The sequence below is a fragment of the Balaenoptera musculus genome, chromosome 5, assembly GCF_009873245.2.
Source record: "Balaenoptera musculus isolate JJ_BM4_2016_0621 chromosome 5, mBalMus1.pri.v3, whole genome shotgun sequence".
Classification (NCBI taxonomy): Eukaryota; Metazoa; Chordata; class Mammalia; order Artiodactyla; family Balaenopteridae; genus Balaenoptera; species Balaenoptera musculus.
In genome coordinates this window covers 8,429,784-8,456,352 of record NC_045789.1, presented here as the reverse complement: position 1 = coordinate 8,456,352, position 26,569 = coordinate 8,429,784, and the positions used below count along the sequence as shown (strand labels likewise).

The 26,569-nt window shown below is 35.9% G+C and overlaps 2 protein-coding genes across 3 annotated transcripts in view; one reads left to right on the top strand and one right to left on the bottom strand.

Moving 5' to 3' along the window:
* LOC118895881 (putative tripartite motif-containing protein 75) overlaps positions 1–26,569 on the top strand; it is a 293,235-nt gene that overhangs the window by 20,822 nt on the left and 245,844 nt on the right. The gene's annotated exons all lie outside the window — the stretch shown is intronic.
* On the bottom strand, positions 2,252–26,361 carry APELA (apelin receptor early endogenous ligand). Of its 2 annotated transcripts, none has more exons than XM_036852669.1 (3): positions 26,082–26,361; positions 24,787–24,876; positions 2,252–3,572 (listed from the first exon to the last, which is right to left on the bottom strand). In XM_036852669.1, exons 1-2 carry the CDS (start codon positions 26,155–26,157, stop codon positions 24,788–24,790), a joined length of 165 nt encoding a protein of 54 aa, XP_036708564.1. In that variant the 5' UTR covers positions 26,158–26,361; the 3' UTR covers positions 2,252–3,572; position 24,787. The 2 variants fall into 2 exon arrangements, with proteins under 2 accessions (XP_036708564.1, XP_036708565.1); XM_036852670.1 differs by lacking the exon at positions 2,252–3,572 and adding an exon at positions 20,538–20,741 and having other exon boundaries at positions 26,082–26,346.

The following is a 26,569-nucleotide window of genomic DNA, read 5'->3' as shown; positions in this document are numbered from 1 at the left end:
ATCCCATAAGGTTTTGGGGAAATCACTTTGCAGAGGCGGAACCCCTTCTTTTCTCCCTTCTTCTGTCCCGTCCTTACTAACAAGTGCACTTTAAATTAAACCTAAATAATTAAAAAAAAAGAGGGCTCAAACACTAAAAACAGAACGCCAAAAATTACAATATGTATAACAGTCATCTAAAGTCTTATCACAGGAAAGAGTGTTTAACAGAAAACACAATTTTTAAAAATCAGATTGCAAGTTTAGAACTTTTTTTCATTTTTCAAAGCTAATATTATTAAAAGATTTTTCCAAATGCTGAAAAATTGGAAATATTTTTGTTTTGGTTTACTTATAGTATTTGAACTTTTCATGACACTTGTGGCTCAGTTTATACAAGTCATATTTAGTTAAGCATAACTATTTCAGTTATGAAATACAAAAGCTTCCTTCCTTTGGAAGGAAGAAAATAGTGTGCAAACCGACCCACTAACACATCATCACAGGAAACATTACATTAAAAATAGAAAAACAGAAATGGTTACATACCAAAGTATTCTTTGCTCTTAATACCAAGTTAAAGACTTGGAAGAATATTATATGGTCACTTCCATAGCAACTGCCACGAAACAGCTGGTATAAGGTATTATGAGAACTTGCAGAAATAGAGTAATGTGATAATCCTGAAAGTGTGCAGTCAGGAGATGGTGTAGGTAGTTCTTGTGGGTTCTTAGTGTACAATCAGATGACAGATTTCCAGGGGAGGTTGCTAGGACTTTTCTGCAGAGCAGCTGACAGGGGCCAGAGCCTCAAATTATCAACCACACTGTCTCTTACCAAGACTCATTGGAATCCAATTATATGATTTTATAGTAGGATGAGAGCTTAGATACAAAAAGAAGCTGGGGCTAGAATCCGGTGTTCTTTCCTTGATCGCTCTGACCAGGTGGAAGCCAAGAATGGAAGATGAAATACAGATCTGGAGTTTAGGGAGTGAAGTCATTTGTTGAAGTGAGAACAAAGGGAAGAAACAGAGGGTTGGAATTCAGGCTCTGATGTGTTAAAACAAGGCTATAGTTACTGACAGGACTAGAATTACCAATTTTTATCTTTTTCCTTAGGCTCTGACATGGCTCAGCTCATCCTGTACTTATCTAAAAGCTTGATATTTTGTTCATTGTCCTTTTTTTTTTCAAAAATGATGTTAAAAATGGTGTTACTTGTCTTGACTACTGAGGTTTTGGGCACACTCCTAAATTCTGTGCCCACTTATTCTAGTACTGGCGCTGGGAAGGAGAGTGAAAATGATGAAGGGACCAAAGCCCTCACTGATTTCACGGAGTTTGGAAGGGACTGAGCCAAGAAAGAAGGGATCAACATTTACATCTCTTCTTTGGTCCACTACTCCCTATCTGCTCACTTCACTGACTCACCCATGCCTCCAAATTGAGGTGGCACCATTACTTCTGATACCCTTAGCTATCTTGATTAAACTATATAAAATTTCTTTTTCTTTGTGTTCTGAAAATGTTAGAAATTGCAAAGAACTTTTAATAGAAAAATAATAAAACAAACACCAAATCACAGAGAAGGTAAAGTTTAAAGTACACATATTTGACACTCCTCTGGTCTCCCCCTTCACCTTGACAGTGAATAAAATATGGCTCCACTGCTATGGACTTATTCTGGTATGCCACTTTCAACATACATGCCACTGGTTATTGAGTTTTTTAGTAAATTTTGAGAGAATCTTTGCCTTTCCTCTGATAATCTTGAATTAGGTAAAAGATCTGCATTGGCAGGGTATGATCAGTCTTAAATGCCCCAATGAAAAGGAACAATAGAAAAAGAGACAAGTACAGGAACATTTCTATCATGCTGTGCTCAATACTCTGAACTTAACACAAGTAAGGACAACTAGACACTCAAATCACTGAGTGTTTTATTGAACAGTTACTGAAGTTGTATGAGCAGAAATCTGTAACCATTTAATTACGGCTGGTTTTTAACTTTTTCTGTGAATGTGAGACTCTGATCTTGCAAAAGTGTAGGCTTGCATTCCGTGAGATGTATCTGAGCTGTGTGAATCTTTTCTTTTTTTGTACAAATTATATAAACAAGTACATATATGTTTTCTACAAATATAATTGTTAATAGCTATGTTTCTACTTAAATGCACTTGTGCAAAGGAATTATAATTCATTTAGAAAACCATTTAGAGTTCCCCCCAAATATCCAATTTAAATAATGAAATAACATATTTCATAAAACATCTTTTGTTTGTGTGTAAATTTAATTACAGTACTTTCATAAGCACCTCCCATCCCCCCAAAACACTGTTAACAAGCTATGAAAGGGAGACAAACTTGCATGTATCAGAATTTATATTTTAAATTCTTTATATATAAATCTCAGTTTTTTATTTTGGCAAAATAGGGATTAAACGTTTATGGCTTCTCCCACTCGAGAATGTTTACAAAGTAAAATTTCTAGTCAAGATATGAACATGTAAATTTCATATCTAGCGTTAACTTACAGTAAAATAATTAAAACTTTATGGCAGTGAGCTAACAGTCTTTGAATAAATACAAATTAGGAGCATATTTAACAACTTGAGAACAACTAATTATCAATACAGTTCAGACTTAGGATAGTGTCCTTCTTTGGTAATCATATCCTTAAATTCCCTCTGAGTTTTTATTTACATGTCTCACCACCACACCAAAATAAAGCCTAGCAGACTGATGAGCACTCGTGTATTGGAGACATCGCTCTGCTTGAGACTTTACTGGCATAAGTGTCTTTTAAATTTCAGTTTTAAGTTGGCCTTTCTAAGAAGCTGTCTATACAGATGAATAAAGGGCATAAAACAGAACTTCAAAAGAAATCAGACATTGGCTTCTTATGACGACATGTTGAAAAATAGGTTCAGAAATAAACATTTCAGCTGTAATATAAACTGAACTACAATTAGTATTTCAGACTTTATTTTACAACTATAAATGGATATTATTCAAAGTAAAAAATACGTTCATAAACATTAAAGCCTATTATATAACATTGGTAGCAGTTAATAGTTTCTTTCTTTGTCTCTCTATATAAACAATCAGTGAACCAATAATTTTCTCCCTATTCTGCAAAGCCAAATAGCCAATGCAACTGATTTCAGATTTAGGATTTTTTTTAACAATCACTCAAACATATAAAAAGTAATTTTAATACCTTCGGAAAATTATAAGAATATGAAAGGACAATTTTAAACTCCTACACTTTTTACTGTTAGAGAGTTCTAAGACATTAAAGAGTTTTTCTTCTTAAACCAGGTAAGAATAATAATGTGCAGAAAAAGATAAGAGAATTTTGTTATGCAAGCAAATAATTATACTTCAGACTGGAATTGCTTTTGAATTTATTTTCTCTCTAAAGAGAAACCAGGAAGAAGAGAATCGTGTGAAACTAATAAACCATCCCATTGCTTTCAAACAATTCCTTTTCATACAGAAAAACTTCTAAGCAATCACACTGTTACGTGGGTGGGTATCTTTTCCTTCACTCCTCTTCTGGTAGACCTGGAGAAGTTAGATAGAGAAGATCTAGATTTGGAAGCAAAGGAGAAAGAAACAATAAGAAATGCTATCCAGCAGACCAATTTACTCATGCTTAATTTCTTTTTATAGCCAATGAATTATGAAAAGTTACCACGGTTTGTCAGTGCTGAAAGCAACTTCATATTTTCTTACTTTTCAATATAAATACAGCACTGTATTTGTTTAAAAGTCTGAATTTATCCTATTAAAGAGGTTTTACATTAAATTATTTTTCATCTAATAATCTTTATTTGCTCAGTGACCCACATTGGTAGTCTCAACTATTTTTTTTTTAATATTATGGATATTGATTCCTGATATTTATACCAGCTAAGAAAGTTATTTGGAGCAGGTCAAAGAAAGATATCAGAACCAAAATCTTACTTCGGGGTATTTTATTTAACAAACAGAATGGTCCCAGAGAAAGACAAATACTGTATGATATCACTTATATGTGGAATCTAAAAAATACAACAAACTAGTGAATATAACAAAAAAGAAACAGACTCACAGATATAGAGTACAAACTAGTGATTACCTTTAGGGACAGGGAAATGGGGAGGGGCAAGATAGGGGTAGGGGATTAAGAAGTACACACTATTATATATAAAATAAACTACAATGATATATTGTACAACACAGGGAAAATAACCAATATTTTATAACTATAAATGGAGTATAAACTTTCAAAATTGTGAATCACTGTATTGCATACCTGTTACTTGTGTAATATTGTCCATTAACTATACTTCAATTTTTAAAAATTGTTCTGAGGAATCTTAATACTACAAGACTATTTAATAATTAGTACTTAGCAATACATTTTAAATATATGGTAGGGGAAAATATAACTAATTTTCACTTAAGAGGATAATGGATCTTTTACAGGAAGAGAATTACTGGTGCCAGGGTTTCCCTAGGCAGTATAAATTTTTTTAAATTTATTTCCAGCTTTAATAGAGATAATTGACATATAACAACATTGTATAAGTTTAAAGTGTAAAAAGTGATGATTTGATACAATTGTACATTGCAATATGATTACCACCATAGCTTTAACATCTCCATCATGTCACTTAATTACCATTTCATTTTTGCTGTGAGAACATTTAAGATCTACTCTTCTGGCAAATTTCAAGTATATAATATAGTGTTATTAATTATAATCACCATGTAAATCTCAAAAACTTATTCATCTTTTTAAAAAAGTATAAATGACTTAAAATATATTAGTTTTAGGTGTACAACATAGTGATTTGATATTTTTATACAATACAAATTATCACCACAAGTCTGGTTACCATCTGTCACCAGACAAAATCATTACAATATTATAGACTATATTTTTCCCCATGCTGCACATTTCATGCATATGACTCATTTATTTTGTAACTGGAAGTCAGAACCTCTTAATATACCTCACCATTTCACTCAACCCCTGATCCCCATGCCCTCTGGCAACCACCAGTTTGTTCCCTTATTGATGAGTCTGCTTCCGTTTGTTTTCCAGATACCATATGTAAGTGAAATCACTTGATATTTACCTTTCTCTATATGACTTATTTCACTTAGGGTAATACCCTCTGGTCCATCTGTGTTGTCGCAAATGACAAGATTTCATTCTTTTTTATGACTGAGTAGTATTCCATTGTTTATACAATCTTCTTTACTAATTCATTGATCAGTGGACACTTATTTTGCTTCCATATCTTGGCTATAGTAAATAATGCTGCAATGAATATAGGGGTGCATTTATCTTTTCAAATTAGTGTTTTTATTTCCTTTGGAAAAATATCCAAAAGTGGAATAGCTGGATTGTATGGTAGTTATATTTTTCATTTTTTGAGGAACCTCCATATTGTTTTCCGTAGTGACTGCACCAATTTACAATCTCACCAACAATTCCCAAGGGTGCCCTTTTCCCCACATCCTTGAAAGCACTGGTAATTTATTTTGATAATAGCAATTCTGAGAGGTGTGAGGTGATATTTTGTTGTGGTTTGGATTTGCATTTCCCTAATAATTAGAAATTGTTGAGCATCTTTTCATATGTATGTTGGCCATATGTATGTCTTCTTTAGCAAAATGTCTATTCAGGTCCTCTGCCTATTTTTTAATCAGGTTGTTGTTTTTTTTTGATGTTGAGTTGTATGAGTTCTCTGTATATTTTGGATATTACCCCTTATTGGATTATCCTTTGAAAATATCTCCCATGACTAGGCTACCTTTTTGTTTTGTTGATAGTTTCCTACACTGTGCAAAAGCTTTTTAGTTTGATGTAGTCCCATTTGTTTATTTTTGCTTTTGTTGCACTTGCATGAGGAGGCAGATCCAAAAACATATTGCTAAGACTGATGTCAGAGAACATACTGCCTATGTATTCTTCTAGAAGTTTTATGGTTTCAGGTCTTACACTTAAGTTTTTAATGCGTTTGAATTTATTTTTTATATGGTGTCAGAAAGTAGTCCAGTTTGATTCTTTTGCATGTAGTTGTCCAGTTCTCCTAACACCATTTGTTGAAGGGGCTGCCTTTCCCCCATTGTATAATCTTGCCTTCTTTTTTGTAGATTAATTGACCGTAAGTGCATGAGTTTACTTCTGGCCTCGCTATTCTGTTCCATTGGTCTGTGTCTGTTTTTGTGCCAGTGCTATACTGTTTGGATTACTGTATCTTTGTAGTATAGTTTGAAATCAGGGACCATGATACCTCAAACTTTGTTATTCTTTCTCAAGATTGTTTGTTTTTCATGTTTCCATACAACTTTTAGAATTATTTGTGAGAAAAATGCCATTGGTATTTTGATGGGGATTGCATTGAATCTGTAGATTGCCTTTGGTAATATGGTCACTTTAACAATATCAATTCTTCCATTTCATGAGCATGGTATATTTTTCCATTCGTTTGTGTCGTCTTTAATTTCTTTCATCAGTGTCTTAAAGTATTCTGAGTATAGGTCTTTTATCTCCTTGGTTAGATTTACTTCTAGGTATTTTAGTCTTCTTGATGGAATTGTAAATGGGATTGTTTTCTTAATTCCTCTTTCTGCTAGCCCATTGTTAATGCATAGAAATGCAACAGATTTCTGTATATTAATTTTGTATACTGCTACTTTACTTAATTCACTGATGAGTTCTAGTAGTTTTTTAAAATGATATCCTTAGGATTCTATGTATAGTATCATGTCATCTGCAAGCAGTGACAGTTTATTTCTTCCTTTCCAATTTAGAATCCTTTTATATCTTTTTCTTGTCTGAGTGCTGTAGCTAGGACTTCTAGTAGCAAGAGTGGGCAACCTTGTCTTGTCCCTGATCTTAGAGGAAATACTTTCAGCTTTTCACTGTTGAGGATGATATTGGCTCTAGTTTTGTCTTATATGACCTTTATTATGTTTAGGTATGGTTTCCCCGCTTTTTTGAGACTTTTTATCAAAAATAGATGTTGCATGATGTCAAAAGCTATTGAAAAGATCATATGACTTTTATTCAATTTGTTAATGTGGTTCTATCATATTGACTGATTTGTGGATATGGAACCATCCCTGTGATAAATCCCACTTGACCATGGTGAATGATCCTTTTAATAGATTGTTGAATTCGGTTTGCTAATACTATGTTGAGAATTTTTGCATCTATATTCATCAGTGATATTGGTCTGTAATTACCTTATTTTGTGTTGTCTTTTTCTGGTTTTGGTATCAGGGTGATCCTCGCTTCATAGAATGAGTTTGGGTGTTCCTCCTTCTTCAGTTTTTTACATTACTTTAAGGAGAAAGGTGCTAACTCTTCTTTAACTGTTTAGTAGAATTCACCTGTGAAGCACTCTGGTCCTAGACTTTTGTTTGTTGGGAGTTTTTTGATTACTGATAAATTTTATTACTGGTAATAAGTCTGTTCATATTTTCTATTTTTTTCTGATATAGTCTTGGGAGATTGTACATTTCTAGGTATTTATCCATTTCTTCCAGTTTGTCCAATTTATTGGAGTATAATTGTTCATAGTAATCTCTTATGATTCTTTGTATTCCTGTGGTGTTAGTTGCAAGTTCTCCTTTTTCATTGCTAATTTTACTTATTTGGACCCTTTTTTTTCTTGATGAGTATGGCTAAAGGCTTATCAATTTTCTTTATCTTTTCAATGAATTATTTCTTAGTTTCATTGATCTTTTTTATTTTTAATTTTTTTGTTATTATTTCATTTATTTCGGCCCCAATCTTTATTATTTCTTTCCTTCAACTAACTTCAGGTTTTATTTTTCTTTTTTCTAATTCCTTTAGGTGTAAGGTTAGATTGTTTACTTCAGATTTTTCTTGGTTCCTGAGGTAGGCTTGTCTCACTATAAACTTCCCTCTTTGAACGGCTTTTTGCTGTGTTCCATGAATTTTGGATCATTGTGTTTCCATTTTTCTCTGTTGCAAGGTATTTTTTGATTTCCTCTTTTATTTCTGTAGTGACCTATTGGTTGTTTAGTAACATATTGTTTAGCCTACATGTGTTTGTGGTTTCTTGCAGTTTTTTTCTTGTAGTTGATTTCTATACTCATGCCATTGTGGCTGGAAAAATTACTTGATGATTTCGGTCTTCTTAAATTATTGGCATTTGTTTTGGGACTTAATATGTGATCTATCCTGGAGAATATACCATGTTCAGTTAAAAAGAATATGTATCCTGCTGCCTTTGGCTGGAATACACACACACACACACACACACACACATATATAAAGTTTATATAGTTTGTAAATATATTTAAGTCCATCTGGTCTAATGTGTCCTGTAAGGCCAGAGGATTTTAAAATCCCCTAATATTACTGTGTTACTGTCAATTTCTCCCTTCATGTTTATTAATATTTGCTTTATGTATTTAGGTGGATATATATATTTACAATCTTTATATCATTTGTTGGATTGATCACTTTCATTATGTAATGTCCTTCTTTGTTTCTTTTTACAGTTTTTGTTTTAAAGTCTATTTTGTCTGATATAAGTATTGCTACCCCAGCTTTCTTTTTGTTTCCATTTGCAAGGAATACCTTTTTCTATCCTTTCACTTTCAGTCTGTGTTTTTAGATCTGATGTGACTCTCTTGTAGGCAGCATATATATTGGTCTTATTATTTTTTTAATCTACTCATCCACTCTTTTTCTTGGAGAATTTAGTCAATTTACATTAAAGTTATTTACTGATATGCACTTATTGCCATTTTGTTAATTGTTTTCTGGTTGTTTTGAGGTTCTCTTTTGTTCCTTTTTTTCTTCTTTTGCTCTCTTTTCTTGTGATTTTATTGACATATCTTTAGTCAATCAAATCTTTGGACCCCTTTCCCTTTTTTGTGTGTGTATATACTTTAGATTTTTGGTTTGTGGTTACTCTGAGGTTCATATATAACAATCTATTTGTAAACGTGATTTTTTTTTTTAAGTTGATGATCCCTTAAGTTCCAACACATTCTAACAAATCTGCATTTTTACTCCCCACTCCCGCAACATTTTTGACCTCACATTTTACATCTTTTTGTTTTGTGTATCCCTTAACTACTTATGGGTATAGATGATCTTACTACCTTTGTCTTTTATTTAACCCTACCACTAGCTTTTTAAGTGGTTGATCTACTTACCTTTACTGCATGTTTGCCTTTACCAATGAGACTTTTCCCTTTGTAATTTGCATATTTCTAGCTGTGGTCTTTTCCACTTAGAGAAGTCCCTTTAACATTCTTACAAAGCCAGTTTAGTAGTCAGGAATTCTTAGCTTTTGCTTTTCTATAAAACTTTTTATCTCTCCTTCAAATCTGAATGATAGCATATTCTTGGCTGTAGGTTTTCCCTTTCATCACTTTCAGCATATCATGCCACTCTCTTTTGGCCAGCAAAATTTCTGCTGCAAAGTCAGCTCATAGACTTAGGGGGTTCCCTTGTATGTAATTAGCTTATTTTATCTTGCTGCTTTTAAGGTCATCTCTTTATCTTTAATTTTTCCCATTTTATTTGCAGTGTGTCTTGGTGTGGGCTTCTTTGGGTTCACCTTGTTTGGGACTCTCTGTGATTCCTGGATTTGGAAGTCTGTTTTCTCTCCCAGGTTAGGGAAGTTTTCAGCTATTATTTTTCAAATAAGTTCTCTGCCCCTTTCTCTCTTCTCTTTCTAGGACCCCTACCATGTGAATGTTAGTATGTTTGATGTTGTCTCAGACGTCTCTTAAACTGTCTTCATTAAAAATGAGGTATCACCTCACACCAGTCAGAATGGCCATCATCAAAAACTCTACAAACAATAAATGCTGGAGAGGGTGTGGAGAAAAGGGAACCCTCTGGCACTGCTGGTGGGAATGTAAACTGATACAGCCACTATGGAGAACAGTATGGAGGTTCCTTAAAAAACTAAAAATAGAACTACCATATGATCCAGCAATCTCACTACTGGACATAAACCCAGAGAAAACCATTATTCAAAAACCATAATTCATGCACCGCAATGTTCATTGCAGCACTATTTACAATAGCCAGGACATGGAAGCAACCTAAATGTCCATCAACAGAGGAAAGGATAAAGAAGATGTGGTACATATATACAATGGAATATTATTCAGCCATAAAAAGGAATGAAACTGAGTCATTTGTAGAGATGTGGATGGACCCAGAGACTGTCATACAGAGTGAAGTAAGTCAGAAAGAGAAAAACAAATAACATATGTTAATGTATATATGTGGAATCTAGAAAAATGGTATAGATGATCTTATTTACAAAGCAGAAATAGAGACACAGACATAGAGATCAAACGTATGGATACCAAGGGGGAAGGGGAAGGTGGGATGAACTGGGAGATTGGGATTGACATATATACACTACTGTGTATAAAATAGATAACTAATGAGAACCTACTGTATAGCACAGGGAACTCTACTCAGTGCTGTGGTGACCTAAATGGGAAGGAAATCCAAAAAAGTGGGGATATATGTATACATATAGCTGATTCACTTTGCTGTACAATAGAAACTAACACAACATTGTAAAGCAACTATACTCCAATAAAAAATTTTTTTTAAGTTTTTTTTTTCTTTTCAGCTTGGGTGATATTCATTACTCTCTCTTCCTGTTCCTTGGTCCGTTCCTCTGTATCATCTCCTCTACTCTTGATTCCTTCTTGTGTATTTTTTTTCACTTCAGTTACTGTATATTTCAGCTCTCTTTGGTTCTTCTTTATATTTTCCAGCTCTTTGTTAAACTTCTCACTGTGTTTATTTTCTCCCAAGAATGTTGAGCAACTTCATCATCATTGCTTTGAACTCTTGATTGGTTAGATTTTTTAATCTCTACTGCACTTAGTTCTACTTCTGGATTTTTATCTTGTTCCTTTGTTTGGAACAGATTCCTTTGTTGCCTCATTTTGCCTAATTCTCTGTATTTATTTCTAGGTCTTAGGTAGGTCAGTTAATTTCCCAATCTTGGGATAAGTGGCCTTATGTAGAAGACATCCTATGGGGCCCAGCAGCACACTCCTCTCTGGTCATCAGTTATACGCTCTAGGGGTTTCCCCTATATTGGTTGTGTGAGTTCTTCAGTTGTGGCAGGGCTGAGTCCTTTGGGCATGTTGGTAGGTGGGGCTGACCCCCTGCTCAGTTGGCTGTCAGGCTCTGTCTGCTTCACGTGGTGGCTGCCAGTCCACTGGTGGACAGGGCCAGGTCATGGTGATGCTGGCTGTGTGGCCCATGTATCCCAGGGCTTGTACCAGCCAGTTGGTTTGTAGGACTGGATACGAGCATGGCTGGCTGTGCATCCAGGGGATTCCTGGGGCTTGTCCTAGACAGTTTGTTTTGACCACTTCCCAAAGACATGAAAACAGTCTCTTGCTTCATTTCTAGAAGCTTCTTTCTCCTTCACTTTCCTGATAGTCCTGTTGGAGTGTCAACTATAATTTAGCAGTAAGAATATGCAGGTATGCCTCTTCTAGGAATCATCTCTCAACTCAGACTGTCTAAATTTTGAACATAAAAAAGAGATGAGTTTTTTTGCTTATGAGCTAGGCAAAAACAAAAAGTATTGATAATACTCAGTGTTGGCAAGAGTATGGGGAATACACATTCTCATGACTTGTTACTGGAAATGCAAAGTGGTGAAGCTTTTCTAGAGAGCAATTTGCCACTAAGTACCAATGTTTAAAATATGCATAATTTGCAGAATACTTAAAGTGGTGGTATAAGGAACTCTGTGGTCCTTCTAACCTGTGAATCAACTATAGCTGGTGAAATTTTTTTTTTCAAAGTATTTAAAGTTTACAGAAATTGTCTTAAGGAAATAGCGCAAACAGAGAAACATTTATTCAGGTGCTATAGGATGAATGTTTGTTTTCCCCCAAAACTCATATGTTGGAACCTAACCCCAGTGGATGGTATTTGGAGGTGTGGCTTTTGGGAGGTGTTTAGGTCATGAGGGTGGAGCCCTCATGATTGGGATTAGTGCCCTTTTAATGTAGAAACCAGAGAACTCCCTACCACCATGTGAAGACACATAAGAAGATGACCATCTATGAACCAAGAATAGGCTCACACTAGACACTGAGTCTGCTGGTGCCTTGTTCTTGGACTTCCCAGCCTCAAGAACTGTGAGAAAAATCTCACAGTGAAATAAATCTCTGTTGTTTATAAACCACCCAGTCTATGGTACTTTGTTAAAACAACCTGACAGACTAACATATCAGAAAAATCTACTAATGACAAGAACCAGAAATGATAAATAAGAAGGTTGATATAACAACTCTATAAATATATACTTCCTTGCCTTTATTCCCTCAGCTTTAAAGGACCTAAAATTGTATAAAGTGAAAATTACAACAAAGTTGGATGTGTTATATATATATATGTGTGTGTGTGTGTGTGTGTGTATGCAATATGTATAACTCTAATAGAATTAAAAGGGAAGAGACAATAGCACTATATATGTATTTCTACATCTTACTGGACTTAAAGTAGTATAATCTGAATTAGATTCAGATAAGTTTAGATATGTATTGTTTAAGTCCTAGAGCAACCACTAAGAAAATAATGTAGTGAAAAAAAGTTAAAAGAATTAAAATATTACACTAGAAAATATTCACTTAATGCAAAAAAAAAAAAAAGTAAAGGAGGAATGGAGGAACAGAGGGAAAAAAATACGTGAGACATAGAAAACAAAAAGTAAAATATCAAGTATATGCCCAGCCATATCAATAATTATACTAAATGTGAATCTACTAAACAAACCATTCAAAAGGTAGATATTATCAGACAGTAAAAGAAAAATGATCCAACTATATGGTCTACAAGAGACACACTTTTTATTCAATGTCACAAAACAGATTGAAAGTAAAAGGATAGAAAAAGATAATATGCAAACAGCAACCATAAGAGAACTGAAGTGGATATACTAATGTCAGATAAAATAAACTCTAAGGCAAAAATTATTATTACAAGACATTTTGTAATGATAAAAGGGTCAACTGAGAAAGATAAAATAATTATGACGATATATACACCTAAAAACAGAGTCCCAAAGTACATGAAGCAAAAACTGACACAATTGAAATGAGAAATAGATGATTTAACATCAGGATGAAATTAGGAATCAATAGCAAATAAATCTGGGAAATTCACAAATAATTGGAAATTAACAACACACTTCTAAACAACCATTAGATCAAAGAAGAAATCACAAGGGAAATAAGAAAATACTTTGAGATGAATATGAAAACGTATGGGATGCAGCTAAAGTTGTGCTTAGCTGAAAATTTATAACTAAACATCCATATTAAAAAAGAAGATCAATAAAAATAAATAAAAGAGAAAAAATATGTCAATCAATAGGCTAACATTCCACCTTAAAACACTAGGAAAAAAAGAGCAAATGAAACCTAAAGCAAACAGAAGGAAGAAAATAGTAAGGAGTAGAACAGAAATGAATGAAATAGAGAATGGGAAAAGTGTAGAGAAAATGAACAAAACCAAAATTTGGTCCTATGAAAAGGTCAACAACATTGACTAACCTTATCTAGACTGACCACGAATAAAAAGGAAAAGACTCAAATTGCTAAACTTGGGAATGAAAGAGAAAACATCACCACAGACCTTATAGAAATAAAGAACAAATTATAAATATTCTGTATCGTATGCCAGAAAGTTAGATAACTTAGATGAAATGAACAAATTCCTGGAACAACACAAACTACCAAAAGTGACTCAAGAAGAAACAGTGAAATCTGAATATACCTTTAACAAATAAAAACATTGAATTAGCAATTTAAAATCTTTGACAAAGAAAAGCCCTAGGCAAATGGCTTTACTGGTGAATTCTACCACACATTTAAATAATTAGTATTAATCCTTTACAAACACTTCCAAAATATAGAAGAGGTAGAAACACTTCCCAACTCATTCTGTGAGATCAGTGTTACCCTGATACCAAAGCCAGAAAAGGACATCACGAGAAAGGAAAACTACTACAGACCAATGTGAATGTATTGATACAAAAATATATTGAAATACTAGCACACTGAATCCAGCAATATATAAAAATCATACCTAGTGGGATTTAACCCAGGAATGCAAGATTGGTTTAACATCCAAAAATCATTTACTGTAATATATGATTTCAATAGAATAAAGGATGAAAATGCACAATAGTAATAGATAAAGAGAAAACAGTTGACACAACTCAACACTCTTGTTTCATGATAAAAATATTCGACAAACTAGGAACAGAAGGGATCTTCTTCAACCTGATAAAGGACGTCTACAGAGTTCCACAGCTAACATCATACTTAATGGTGAAAGACTGAATGCTTTCCATCTTAGATCAGGAATAAGGCAAGGATGTCTGTTCTCACCACTTCTATTCAACATTGCACCAGACTAGTTAGGGCAATTAGACAAGGAAAAGAAATAAAAGGCATTCAGATTAGAAATGAAGAAGTAAAACTACATCTATTTGCAGATGACATGAGCTCATACATAGCAAATCCTAAGGAACCAACTAAAATCTATGAGAATTAATAATTTCATTAAGGTTGTAGGATATAAGGTCGATAAGCAAAACTCAATTACAGTTCTATATATTAGCAATGAATAATTCAAAAATATAAATTAAGAAAATTCCATTTACAATAGCACCAAAAGAATAAAATATCAGGAGTAAGCTAAACAAAAGAGGTATAAAAATTGTATTCTAAAAAATTATAAAATGTTGAGATAAACTAAGTTAGATCTGATTACAGTTGACCCTTGAACAACGTGGCGATTAGGGGGACTGACCCTTCACACAGTTGAAAATCTGCGTATAACCTTACAGTTGGCCCTCTGTATCTGCAGTTCTACATCCACAGATTCAATCAACCATGGATTGTGTAGGACTGTGGCACTTACTTAGTGAAAAAAATCCACATAAGTGGACCTACACAATGCAAACCCATGTTGCTCAAGGGTCCACGTTCATGTATAGAAAAACGTAATTGTGAAGATGGCAATACTTCCCACATTGATCTACAGATTAAACATAATGCTATCCAAATCACAGCTGGCTCTTTGCAGAAACTGACAAGCTGATATTAAAATTCATATGGAAATTCAAGGAACCAGAATAACCAAAACAATCTTGAAGAACTACAAAATTGGAGAACTCCTGATTAAAAAACTTGCTAAAATAATGCAATAATCAATAGAACTATTATAGGATTAGTTCAAGGATTGACATTACATCAATGAAATAGAACTGAGAGTCCAGAAATAAACCCTTACACTAGTGGTCAACAGATTTTTGACAGTAGTGCCAAGGTAATTCAATGGAGGAAAGAATAGTAATTTCAACAAATTGTGCTAGAACAATTGGATATCCATATGCAAAAGAAGTTGGACTCCTTCCTCACACCATACACAAAATTTAACTCAAAACGGATCATAGACATAAATGTAAGATACAAAACTATAAAACTTTTAGAAGAAAATATAAATGTAAATATACATGACCTTGGATTAGTCAATGGTGTTTTAACATATAAAGCACAAGCAACCAAAGAAAAGATAGACAAACTGGACTCTAACAAAACTAAAAACTTTTGTTCTCAAAGGGCAACACCAAGAAAGTGAAAGGACAATCAATAGAATGGAAGAAACTAATTTGCAAATCATATATCTGATGAGGGCCATGTATTCAAAGTATATAAAGCATTTTTACAACTTGACAATAAAAAGACAAGTAAGTCAATTGAAAACCATGGGCAAAGGATTTGGATAGCTGTTTCTCCATAGAAGATAGACAAATGGCCAATGGATACATGAAAATGTGCTCTACATTGTTAGTCATTAGGGAAATGTAAATCAAAATGACGAGATACCACTTAACACGCACTAGCACGGCTATAATAACAGGTACTGGTGAGAATGTAGAGAAATTGGAACACTTACATATTGTTGTTAGGAACGTAAATTGCTGTAACCACTGTAGAAAATAGTTTGGCAGTTCCTCAATAAGTTAAACATAGAGTAACCGTATAATCCAGCAATTTCACTCTTGGGTATACACCCAAGAGAACTGAAAACATATGTTCAAACAAAAACTTGTACACGAATGTTCAGAACAGAATTATTCTTAATAGCCAAATAGTCATGGTGGCTTACTCCCTTGCCATAGCAAGCTCTGAATAAATAGGCTTTGCTTGTTCTCATTGAGATGATCTTCCTTTTTTCCTGCAGAGTATTACCACTCCGCGTGAAGAGGTAATTGAGGACAAAGGAATGGCTGAAATGGAGCAGGGGAGAGTAGAGAAACTCCGCCATGCAAGTCTTTCCAGGTAAGATAACACCTGCCTAGGAGCCAGAGAGTCAGCTGAGAATTTAGCAGAAAAGTGTAAGTATGGTATCCTGGAATTTAAGGGAAGGGATTTTTGCAGATTGAGTGTAGTCAGTTGCTAAATTCTGCTGAGAAATCGGAGGGAAAGCTAAGCAAATGAAGATGATTGACGTTATTTTAAAGAAGGTGTACGATTAGAGTAGGTTAAAATGTGAATGGGAAATCATGAATTGGAGACGAGGAGTACAGAAGACTCACCTGAGAGCCCTGACTACGGAGCGTGTGCCTGTGTTGTTTTACTGTGTAGTCTCACCAGCGTTTACAGCTCAGTGTTGACATGGCGATCCAGAGGGCAAAGAGAATGAAGACGGTGTGAAAGTGGCAGTTTGAGATTCCTGAGAAGGTGGCAAGGGAAGGGATCCACACATAGATGGAGCAACAGTCGTACCTTCCATGAAACCCAGAGGAAGAGGAGGGTCGGGGTGGGCAGAGTAGGAGGTGGATTAGATGGGAGTCTTGTTTTATACTTGGAGGCTGAGGGGTATACCATGTGATGACTTCTCTTTTCTCTGTGATATGAGGCAAGGCCATCTGCCTTAAGATAAGGGCCTAAAATTTGAGGTGAATAGAAAAAGAAACAGTTATTGTGGAGCGCCAGGCAGCAAGTTGACCACAGAAATGTAGGTTTGCTGTACAGTTTGGGATTCGATGAAGAATCTGAAGCATTTCCAGTGTGACTTCTTACGTATTCTCCAGCAGCAATAACATGCCTGTTTGAAGACTTCAGGATTCTTCCAGAACAATAAGACAGAGCAGCAGGAAAACCTGTGATACTGGCAGCAATTATGGAACTAATGAATTATACAATCTTAGCGGAGAAAGGGACCAGTCAAGGGTCAATGCTCTGGAAGACCTGATGGGGTTAGAATAGTGGCAGTGGCTGACCCAAGCTCTAGACATGACCACAGGTGTGCAGGGCTAAGACCAGTGAAGGAGGCCTTGGGAAAGCCTGTCTATTCTGCCTATTTTTCTTCTCTAATAGAATTTTAGCAAAGCAAAGCAGAAGACGTGTGGTTTGCATTATTATTTTATTTATAAATATTCCGAGTGGTAACAGGGAAACTATCAAGGATTTTAATTATAAATTAGCAATATTCTGAGGAATTGTAGATACACTGACAAGATTTTGAATGTTTCTGGTGAAAATTGCTAATAATTTTGTTAAGATCAGGAAAGTTTAGAATTCATCTAACATTTTGGTATTACTGGTAGTGTGGAGAGAATTGTGGCATTCAATATCACACATCACTATTAAAAAAAAATAGATCCAAAAGTGGAATGTATCGAAAAAGTTAATGATAAGTGATTTTGTTTTTCTCAAGTCACTTAAAAAATATTCTCTTGTTATTGTCTAAGAATAATATATTTTTCAAATATATTACTGCTATGCAATAATAAAGTTTACCTGAAATCACTAGGTCACTAATTGAATACATAATTGAGAACAAACAAAAACTTTATGCTACAAAGAAATTTTAGATTCCTAAACATGTTAGACAACAGCTACCTTAACTAAATATCTGCAAAAAGAATTATTACACACTTTGTAATGAGAAATCAGTTTCCAAAGTGAAGAACACTCTGAAATTTGGCTTTAGTCCATCATATACATATTTTGCATAGGGGAATGTACATTTATTATAATAATATATATGTAAAACATAGCTGTATATTTAAATATTCAGTATGTTATATTGTATATATTATCATAAAGGCATCAGGGTCTTTATAAAAAAGTTTTATTTCATCGGTAAATTAGGAACATTAGGGATTTTCTCTGACGTGGTCTTTGGACACTAGACTATGATTAATTGAGAAAACAGTAATTTTCTATATTTTATTTAGTCTTGAGCAAGACGTCCTACAGATACTACAGTCCATGCCAGAATCCCCTGTACTTCAAGCTGCTCTCCGCTATTCACACACTCTAAAGGTTTATAATCTAAACTTTAGGGGCCAAGTCTTATCTTCAAGGAGCTCACATTCCAGTACTGGTAAAATTTGATGAAATAAAGTAGAATATGATAAATGACTTTAAAAACTTACTGATAAAAATGCGGTGATTGTTGAGAGTGGGAAAGTATTTTACGCTATTTGGATCAGGGTGGGCCTCATGTAGGAAATGGAGTTGGAAGAGAACCTTGGGGGAGAGGCAGGGTTTGCACTTGGTGAGATGAGGGAGCAAGAGTTCAGTCTGGCAGTTAATACCAGGAAGTAAAGCTGAAAATGTGTGTTGGGGCCTGATGGTAGTACCTCTTAAATGCTAAGACAATAAATAGTGATAAAAGTTTCATTTCATTTCTTTGAGCAAAATTTTTGGAGTGTCTGCTGTATTCCAGGCACATTTTTCAGCTGAAGATAGGAAGATAAACAAATACAACCCAATGATGAGAGTCTAGCTAAACCACCCCATGGCATTGCTGCCAGGCATGCACTTTGTGTGCGGCTTTAAACTGACACCAGCGCCTCCCACAAACGAAGCACATGCCCTGGAGAGCAGTGCAAGGTCACAAGCAAATGGAAGTTCCTGACGTGACTTCCCCAGCAGCCCTTGTGATCAACAGTCTCCCTGTCTCCCAGGGCCCGGTTACCTTACGTGCCCCTTAGATAAGACCCCCTGGGGCTTACCAAAACCATGCTCTTTTGGTCTGAATTGACTTATCAGGCCCTTGGCCAAGAATCCAAAGGACTCCACCACAGACCCCACTAAAGGCACGTGTGTCCCCCAGGTCCCCTCTCTCTGTCTGCACTCTGCCTTGGCCTCCCCATGTGGCCCCTTGAGGCGTGCCGGGTGCTTCCTCCAGGACTGTAATAAACTTCTCTGTTTCAACGTATCTGTGGTCAGCTGTTGCAGTAAGGCTCGCTATTCTGTACTCTGTGCTCCACTTGACAAATGTTAATTGAACAAAGTCGGAGCATGCACACTCTGCCTTCCGAGAATTTCTAGCGTGCGGGGGGGCGGTAGGGAGGAGTCCAGTCCGGTCACACATTATTACAGGGCGGTGAGTCGAGTATTTTGACAGAAGTATGCAAACGGCGCTGAGAGCAAAAAGTGGGCATCTAACAAAATTTGTAGGGGTATCAAAACCAGGGAAGGTGTCTTGAAGGACTTGATAGTGAGGAAAAGAGTAAGTAGGCAGAAGTGTAGCTTGAGGAAGGGCAAGAGGTGAAGAATGGACTGACTTTAAAGCCATGTTAATAATTCTAGCTATTATCTGTTTAGCACTTACTATGTGCTAGGTACAGTTACGATAAGGTACATACCATTACGAGCTCCATTTTACAGGTCTGGAAGTGAAAGGAGGCTTAGAAGAGATAAGTGACTTACCAGAGATCACCAGTGGGTGAGCTGTGTGGCCAGAGCTAGAACCTAGGCAATCCTGTCTTAACTCTTATCCAGTCTGAGAAAGGGCAGGGGAGAAGAGGTGATGCCGCAAGGAGGTACCCTTTGTAATGTGTCGTTTGTTAAATTATGGGAGTTCTCACTGTCCTGAAGGCTACAGAGACAGTTAAGGATTTTAATCAAGGTGTGACATGATTGGCTTTACAGTTTAAAAAGATCAGATGATAAAACAAAAAATGGACTTTCCAGAAGAGACCTGGAGGCTGGAGTGATCACTTAAGGTGTGGCAGTCATGTTGGAGAGCTATAACAGGCACTGAAATAGTAGTAAAGAGACGAAAAGGAGGAAGCAGGTTGTCAGGTAGAAATGACAGGCTGAGCAACCAAACAGAACTGGACACTAGGGCACTCTGCTCAGAAGTTTAGGTTGGGACAGTACCACGTTATGTTTCACAGCACAGTGCCTAATACACAGTAACTTTGAGAACACAGGAGAAATATTTGAGGGGAAGGAATTAAAGAATTTACTTTTAGCTATTCATTCAATCACTCAACAGATATTTCTGAATAGCTGATGACCAAAGCAAAGTTCCTGTTCTCATGAAACTTACATGCTAATGAAGAGAGGAAGATGCTAAACAAACAACAGAGTAAATATATGTTCTGTCACATGGCATCAAGTATTATGGAGAAAAACCATCCAGGAAAAGGAACATGGAAATATCTCGGGCAGGGTGAAGAATTGTTTTAAGACTTTATTTTGGTACTGCTATTTTACATAAAGGATCATCAGGGAAGTCCTGCCTGATGACATGCCTGGTATCGGAACAGAGAGCTGAGCCACAGGAATAGCCATGCGGAAGCCACGGTGGAGATCTGCACGTGCACTGTGGCCATGGGCTTCAAGTATCTGCAGGGCAGCTGACGTGATTCCAGGTAGGCAGGTGGACACCCTGTTCAGGTCCTGAAAGGAATAGTGGTTTATTCCAGAGATGGTCAGAAGGGGGCAGGGTATCTTTGAAACCAAGGAAAATTCATTCTACAGCTTGACCCACGGAGACAGCTGATGTGTTCACTGGATTTGAGAAGAAGGAAGTCACTAGGGACCTTTCCCAGAAGGCAGTGGGAACAGTGCATTGAAAATACATGGGAGGAAAGGAAGTAGCCACTCTTCAAGACATCTGGCTGTGCAGAGAAGACCCTGAGCTGCTCACTAGAGAGCACTGTGGGGCCAAGGGTGCACCTTCTTTCCTTTTCTTTTCTTTTAAAGATGAGATCGATCAGTTTTGACATACTGAATATGCTAGGGAAGAAAGGGAGTAATTGTTGGATCGAGGTTCCTGAGGTGTGGAGAGATTAACCATAACCAAGAAAGGAATCTCCTAGTGAAAGACTAGGAGGGGAAGACAGAAGACGTTGCAGATGTAGATGTTTGTGGTTTGAGGGCAGGGTCTGGTTTTGAAGCTTGATTACCTCCATTTTCGCTGGGAAGAGGAATCATCTCTGGCTGTGAGTTGGATAAGGAGGTTAAAACGTTTAAGGAAACTGGAGGTCATTAAAGGCTTGAAATATTACTGAATGGGAATCAGAGGTGCTTAAAAGTAAGAAGAGTTATTTGCAGAGAGCGCCACTAAAGTTGGAGGTGAAGTGCTCCACTAAAGTGGAGATTCTGTGCTGAAGGCAGAGTTGGCTTTCAATAAGACAAAGAGGCAGAATAGAGTGAGAAGAGCCAGGACAATAGGACAGTTGCATCAAGTTTGGAGGCAGAGCAGAGATTTGGTCAGGGCTGGGGGGATCATGACTTCAAGGGCGTAGGAATAAGGCAGACAGTATAGAGGCTGGTTGTCTGGGTCTGGAGAAAGCACACAAAGACCCAGCGTAGGAGTGGAATGAAATAATACAACTGCATCTATATACAAAACAGACTCACAGGCATAGAAGACAAGCTTATGGTTACCAAAGGGACAAGTGAGGAGTATGGGGATTAACAGATGCAACTACTATATGCATAACATAGATAAGCACCAAGGACCTACTGTGTAGCACAAGGAGCTACATTCAATAGCTTGTAATAACCTACAGTGGAAAAAAATCTGAAAAAATATATAACTGAATCACTTGGCTGTACACCTAAAACTAACACAATATTGTAAATCAACTATACTTCTACAAATAAGTTTTTAAAAAAGGCAGAAAACAGAGAACTAGAAGCATTTACATTTGAATGGTCATCAAGGGTCTCAATTTTAAAAGGTAACTTTACCAAAAATATTTTCATAGCCATTACCTCTGAGAAGGGAAAATGGGCAACAGAGGAGGGTGGAAGGCTTTTAATTGTGACTTTACATTCTTCCAGACTGTTAGAAAAAAATGTTATACCATGAACATGTATCATAATTATTATTAAAAAGCTAGAAAGAGTATGTGTTAGCGGAGTGTGCCGTTATCTAGAGCACATATTTATCGATACAATCAGGGCTGTAGTGAGATGATACAGTTGGAAGGGGACATCATTAGAGTCCCTACCTCATTTCCACATCAACCTATAAGCTCGGATTTCCAGACACCCTTCTTTTGCTTTCCTTCACTCTAATTCACTTAGGGCTGAAGGTAATGCCAAAATATTTGTGAGAAAAAAAAGTATCAGAAAATAAATTTTATATGGCAAGATTTTCTATTTAATTACCTCAACAGTTAGGAAATCTCACTGAGGATCTTTGAGGAGGACTCTGTGAGAAGGAAAAATTGACGGAGTAAAGGTAATCAGGCTTTCCCATCAAGTGAGCTGTAAGTCTAAACCACTCTAAAAGGTTAATCTGTAAAACTTCAAAGTCAAATGTTTACCTTACCTATCCCTTTACAGTCTTCCTTGACCCTAACTGAATGAAGTCAAGACATGTGATTTTATCTAAAGCATGTAGAAAACAGAGGGGGACAAATGAAGAGAGATTCAGCCTCAGAGTTCCACTACTTATGTCTATAGTGCCTTTATCTAGTAGTCAAAGTACCTTTGTTGCAAGACATATAAAAAATATGCAAGTATTTAGGGCAGCGAGAATCATCCTATCAAACTTGAAGATAGCACTTAGAGCACTGGTTGAGCAAGATCTTGGGAAATTATCTTTTTTTTTTTAATGTTTAAGAAAATTTTATTGAAGTATAGTTGATTTATAATGTTTTAATTTCTGCTGTACAGCAAAGTGATTCAGTTATACATATATATATATATATTTTTTTCATGTTCTTTTCTATATGGTTTATCACTGGATATTAAATATAGTTCCCTGTGGGGAAATTAACGTTTTTCTTTCAATGGCTCTCATACTAATGCTGGATTCCAAAATGTGACTTTTACACATTCGTCAAAGAACTGTAGCTGGAATGTAGGACCAGTCTAAACACTGACAAAATGGATGCTGTAACCTGAGCCGTTCTTTAAAAGGATTACCCAACTTTTGTAAAGGATTGCTATTATTAAATAGTTTATATGGCTTCGACTTACGTTTCCCTTTGGTTTACAAATTTGGTTTACAGGTCAAAATTTTCCTTAACTTTGACAATTCAAATTTCACTACTCTATCTTGTTTACTTACAGCCCTAGTTTTTATGGCAGGTGGTTTGTGGAGAAAGCCAATATAACCTGTGGCTGACTAAGGGCTTTTGTGTGCATTTGTGAGGCATCCTTTCCTGCATATGCAGGAATGCCCTTGCTACTGTGAAATGCCTCTTTGTTATCTGTGGAGGAGCGCTGGAAAAATCTTGAACTTCTCCACTCCTCCTAAGCACAGATTTTACCGTTATTTATATGAGAGACTGAAATTCATCATCGACATACACCAAAGGATTTTTTAACATATAAAACACTTTTAAAGCATGTTTTAGTCCCTATGAATTGGCTTCTCAAGAACGTCCTCTTGGATCTTTCTGGATTTCTCCACCAAATTTCTTTTTCATATTTTGATAGCAAAGAGTAATTTGTTACAGATGCAGGCGTAGAGAACTTGGGTGTCTTGTCTCAGTCCTCTTGGTAAATGCTTATTACTGAACTGCTCTTCCTTTATTTAATATCCTACTACAGGGTCTTCACTGGTTTGAAAAGCATGTATTAAGCACCAGGCACAGCAATCATTCTTTTCCCTGAATGCATAGTGCCATAAATGCTCCAGTCCACAGGCCAAATGAATAGGCTAATTTAGCAACCGCCTGTGTTATGTTAACCAGCTGAGGGATATTTCTATGACTTTTTTTTAAAGGAAGATATATTTCATGTGAATTCAAGGGCTTAAAATAATTACAATGGATTGTCAAGTTTCTTATTTTTTAGTGTGAAGTAACAAACTTGGGCGGTGTTTGATGTTAACTGATTCAAGCAGTATTACTGGTGATGGGGGTAGTGTAAAATCAGGAACAAAATTCTATTCAGAATTTATCCTTAAAGATGCAACCGTCAAGACCAATTCTGTTAGTGAAGCTGGAAAGCTGCCATGTCATTAAGTTTGATTTTATATATGAAAAGAAATATTTTCAGGAAAAATAAATTACTAAGTATTGAGGCTAATACATCATCCATTTGGTGGTGGTGGGCAAACGTGTCCGAATGCTTTCAAGCATAGAGTGGTGTTAATGGGAAACGTGCTTGTTCTGGAGAGCATAGGGAGCTATTCAGAGATTTTCAAAACACGTGTTTAAAGATACCTTTATAATTCATTACATTCTCCTCGTGCCTGATTTTTTTAATTATGAAAAATTTCAAACACACCCAATAGTATTAATCCCCATATAACTATCACTCAGATTCAACAATTATCAAGATTTTCCTACATTTTCCTCCTCCATCCCATTAAATGATTAAAGCCATTCCCAAACATCATTTCATTTCACTGTTAGTATGCAAACCATTAGTATGCATTCCTTAAACTGACATCACTCTAAAGCCATTTAAGCATTCGTAGGTATATCTAATCTGGAACATGGCCTAAATGTAGTAAAACTCTTTCGGTCAGAAATACCTCAGGGGAAGGGCACTCGTGAATGGAGAGGCATACATCTTCTCTGAAGGCAGTTGTACCTGTGCAATTTTCTTCTCATTGCCAAATTAGCTGGAAAAAAAAAAGAAAAAAAAAAGAAGAAGAAAATATCAGGGGCATTTACAGAAAATTAGTTGTTGTTTAATCTGAAGACTGTGAGGGAATACTTTCGATCCAAATTATACTGTGATTATTTGCTATCTGTTCAGATGTGATTGTGATATAAAAAATTAATGGGATGCAAATTCAGGACGGGTATTCCTAACAGTTCATTGTTGATGGTGGGATTTAATAGTAAAATTCTTCTCCTACATGACTTCTTTCTAAATGTTTCTAGACTTCTTAGTTTACGTAGTGAATTAATCACAAATATTTTACAAGACTATTGTCCAAGTTGCTCTGTATTTTTAGAGGAGAAACAATTTGAATAGCAATTGCTATAAACAGTAAGAAGGGATCAGCTGCTTTCTGAATTGCTAATTTGAAACTTTTTTCTTATTCATGTAAAAAGGTCAGACCAGGAAACATCATTTGAAATAGTCTCAGTGATCAAACTTCTAACTAAAAGGCAGAGACTGAATGTTTAACCAGTTATGCACCATTTTCTGTTGTAAATGGAGAAGTATATTATCAAGTGAATAATCTAACATATTTAGATATAAATGGTGTCACCTTTCTATTTAAATTTGGGTTGGCTTTTTCCTTAGAAAACTTTCTAATTTTTTTTTTCTTTTTTACTGGCCAGCGCTTTGAAATCTTAGATATTTGGTTTTGAAGTAAAAGCACTTTAAAAAAATAACTTTGTTTACTAAATCCCTGTTAGTTAAGAACAACACGACTGATACAATCCTTGAAAAATGTGTCAAGTAAATTAATATTATTTATCTTGACCATACATATTTTTGACTTTTTTTTGGCTCTGTAAGCACAATAATACTAAAATGGCACTTTTTAAAGTGACACATCTAACTATATATCTAGAAAGAACAGCTCTCTTTTTACTTACAAGGACACCCTATCTATGATAGCTTTGGGATCAGTTTTCTTCAAATTTAGAAAAATAGTGGTCAAATATTTATCATCATTCTAAAATCCAGCTATTTTTTAAATATCCAAATAACAGACCTAACGGGATAGATAACATACTTCTGAAATCCTACACACTCACCCCCAAGCACACCTACGCGATTTTCCACAGACACAGTCATGCTCAGAGGCCCATTCACACAAGCAGGCACGAAAACAAGTCACTCGGTACAAATCTGTCCAAGTCCTACCTGGTCTCTGTCCGTGGATAGGTAGAAGACTCATCATAAAAACAAGGAACAGAAAAAAGAATTGTTGCAATCTCATTTTTCTGCCGCACTACGGTGGAGCAAAAGCTCGCAAGGTAAACCCAGCAGCCTTTGAACAGTCTCTGCGGTATCTGTGTGGCTCTCCTCACATTCTGAGGACAAACCTCAGAGCACAGCCAGCTGCGTTTTCCAGAAAGGTTAATGATCCCTGCAGATAAGGTTACTGGTGCTGTTTTGCGGTCGGAGCCCCTCGGCCCCAGACCCCTCCTCCCGCCCCGGCCACGCCCCTTGATTTCCATAAGTAAATATTGGTGAAATAAACCAGTCAAGGGTCCTGTGACTTGGGTGGAAACGTCCGCCGCTGGCTCCTAGGAGAGGCGGACCGCGCCCCGAGCAGGTTGTGGAGAGTGTGTAGAAGCACACACTGGCCTGGCTCCCTCCCTCACCATTTACATCTGTTTACACTTTGC